Source organism: Corvus brachyrhynchos, unplaced genomic scaffold (assembly GCF_000691975.1).
Source record: "Corvus brachyrhynchos isolate BGI_N302 unplaced genomic scaffold, ASM69197v1 scaffold193, whole genome shotgun sequence".
NCBI lineage: Eukaryota > Metazoa > Chordata > Aves > Passeriformes > Corvidae > Corvus > Corvus brachyrhynchos.
In genome coordinates this window covers 402,274-405,248 of record NW_008237087.1, presented here as the reverse complement: position 1 = coordinate 405,248, position 2,975 = coordinate 402,274, and the positions used below count along the sequence as shown (strand labels likewise).

The window sequence follows — 2,975 nt, the reverse complement described above, 5'->3', positions numbered from 1 at the left end:
ACGTTTGCACCAGGGACGAGGTGCCCACCCACATGCAGGGTCCTACCTGGTCCAGCTGCTTCTGGATCTTGCTCTGCTGCTCTGTCACCAGCTTCAGCTTCTCAGCATCGGCCTCGGGGAACTCCCGCCCGGCTTTCTTGGCCGTGCGCTGCTTGGCACACAGAGCCTTGCGGGACTTGCGGTGCGCCCCAATCTGCTCCTCCAGCACCTTCAGCTGCATCTGCAGCAGCTGCTGCGTGTGGAACAGCCACTCCTCGTACTGCCGCTGGTCGGCCTCGTCTGTGGGACGGGGAGAGGGCATGGGTCAGTGGGGACCCCAGGTAAGCAGAGACCCCAGGTCAGCAGAGACCTCGGATCAGCAGGGACCCCGGGTGAGCAAGGACCCCGGATCAATGGGGACCCTGGCCCCCAGGGGCAGGGTGAACCCCATCCCTGCTGTGTCAGTACTCACTGATGACGCCCTGTGCAAACGTGGGTGGGTTGGGGCGAGCCTGGGTGGGGTCTGTGCCGCTCCGCTCCTGGCAGAAAGGGCAGCGTTGGGGACACACGCTGTGGATTTCTGTCCTCTCCCCACAGTCCCCACCCCCTCAGAGAGCCACAAAACCATTGGCCGGAGCAGTTCTGGCAGCTCCAAGAGACCCCTGTAGCCCCTCTGGACACCCCACTCACCTGCCCGCTCCCCGCCAGTAAGTGGTTCTGCATTTCGGAGACAGCCGGGCCCCCTGAGAGCCGCTGGGCCAGCAGGGAAACCTGTTGCCTTTGGGGGACACACACAGAGATGGGGTGTGAGCCAGAGCCAAGGCAGCCTCCCTGCCCCACCCTGTGCCCCCTACATCCCCCATTCCTGTTACCTGTTCATGCCTGGGGCCACCCCGATGCTGCCCTGAGCCATCACCTTCTTGATGCCCTTCAGTGCCACCATCTTGGCCTTGGCAATGGGGTCCATGATGTCCTCAGCCGCAAACTTGTCCAGGTCTGCTGGGAGAGAGACCACAGCATGTTCAGCCCTACGTCCCCCACCCGAAAGGGCCCCGTGCTCCCCAGAACAATCATCCGCAGCCCCTACCTGTGTCCGGGAAGAAGCTGTTGGCCAGCTGCTGCTGCATGACGAGCTGGGGGGGCTTCAAGCCCAGGGCAGGGGGCTGCACCCCGGCCATCGGCTTCTGCACCAGCACCTGCTGCTGGCTCTGCTGCGGCTGCCCCAGGGCCACCTGCACCCCATGGGGGGATGACAGCACATGCGGCTGCCCAGAGCCCATGCCCATGTGGGGGGCCAGAGCTGGGCCCTGCTGGGGTGCATTGAGCCGGGGGGGCTGCGGCGGCAGCAGCGGTGGCCGGGCCACCAGCCCCAGCGGGAGGGGTGTCTGTGGGGTGCCCAGGCGGGGTGGTTGCCCCTCAGGAGGCTGCCCGGACGCCCCTGTGTGCAGCATGGGGTGTCCCGGGGCTGGGAGGTGGGGGGTGCCACGGGGCAGGTGGGCCGACATCTGCTGCTTCTTCTGCAGCTCCTTCTTCTCATGCTCCAGGAGGTCCTCGATGAGCAGCGGCAGCTCGCTGGCCACCAACGAGCTCTCCATCTTGTCCAAGTCATCCGCCGGCGAGTGCCGGGCACTGCCCAGCCCCAAGGCTCCACTGTCCAGCTCGAACTTCTCCAGCAAGGGGTTGCTCTGGCCACCCAGCTGGGCAGTTGCCAACCCACGGCCAGGGCCGGTGTAGGCGTCCTTCTCCAGCACGGGGACACCAGTGTGGCCACTGTTGGAGAACTGAGCCAGGCCGAGGCGAGCGGGGCCGGTGCTGGAGCTCAGAAGGGTCTGGCCAGGTTTGACGCTCAGCCCCAGGGAGGCAGAGATTTTATCCGTGCCCTGCAGTGCTTCTGACTTGACCGGCACCGGGAGGCGCTCAGGGCCGGTGGCGGTGAACTGGCAGGGCGAGGTCTTCAGGCAGCCGTCCTCGAGCTTGGGTTTGATGTCAGTGGGCAGTGAGCCGGCCTTGGCCTCCACACCTTGAGCCTTGAAAGCCTGGTCGGGGGCCAGCACAGTGCCCGTGGGGCAGGCAGAGAGTCCCAAGCCCATCCCAGACACCAGTCCCTCCTTGGGCACCTCCTGATCCTCCGCAGATGGGGTCACATCTTTGCTGTCTGCAGGGTCAGGGAGCTTCAAGGCGGGCGCTGGCGGTTCCGTCTTGAGCTGGGCCTCGCGCTCAGCCTTCTCGTTGGCCGACTCGACCAGGCGCAGGTGCTCGTTGAAGATGTCCTTCTTGTCACCCGTGTCCAGCTCGGGGTCAGTGTAGGCCAGCAGATCGAACTCATCACCATTTAGCAGGTCATCAAGGTGGGGGTCTGCTGTCTCCAGGCTGTCCAAGTTGTCCAAGTCATCGTCCCCTTTGGCCACATCTGGATCCAGGCTAAGGTTGGCCAAATCATCATCATCTTCCAAGTCCTTGTGGGAGCCAAAGTCATCGTCCAAATCAGGCTCCACGGGCACCTCACAGGGCAGCCGCCCCCCCTCCAGGCTCAGGTGGCTCTTCCCTGGGGCTGGCGCAGGGTCCGGAGCGGGGCCGTCCTTGGGACCCTCAGGGCGGAGGGCAGCACCAGAGGACAGCGGGCGCGGGGGGACGTGCTGCAGCTCCAGGGTGGGGGCCGGCAGCGGCGGGGCCGCCTTGGCGTGAGGCTGCTGCTGGTGGCTGTTGCCCATCTCGGCTCCCTGCGGAGACGCGGGCGGCAGCGGTGCCGGAACCTTCTGGGATGGCAGCGCCTGCATGGGCATGACGGGGGTGCAGAGGGCCTGGGGGGTGCCTTCCTCCCCGGGCAGGAAGAAGCGAGGCCGGGGTGCCTGGGGGGCAAAGGGAGACCCCACGACCCCTCCAGGTCCCTTCTGCATGTTGTGTCGCAGCTCGATGAAGGGAGCACCCAGGGCAGCTGGTGAGGGGGGCACGGCCTCGGCAGGGGTGGGCAGGCGGGTGCCCAGGCTGCCCATGGG

At 66.3% G+C, this 2,975-nt stretch overlaps 1 protein-coding gene across 1 annotated transcript in view; it reads right to left on the bottom strand.

Moving 5' to 3' along the window:
• KMT2D (lysine methyltransferase 2D) overlaps positions 1 to 2,975 on the bottom strand; it is a gene marked incomplete at its 5' end in the record, with an annotated part of 23,600 nt that overhangs the window by 9,382 nt on the left and 11,243 nt on the right. The window contains 5 exons of the mRNA XM_017728676.1: positions 47 to 279; positions 452 to 518; positions 670 to 757; positions 852 to 978; positions 1,067 to 2,970. Coding sequence (XP_017584165.1) covers positions 47 to 279; positions 452 to 518; positions 670 to 757; positions 852 to 978; positions 1,067 to 2,970 — 2,419 coding nt within the window. The remainder of the gene's footprint in view (positions 1 to 46; positions 280 to 451; positions 519 to 669; positions 758 to 851; positions 979 to 1,066; positions 2,971 to 2,975) is intronic.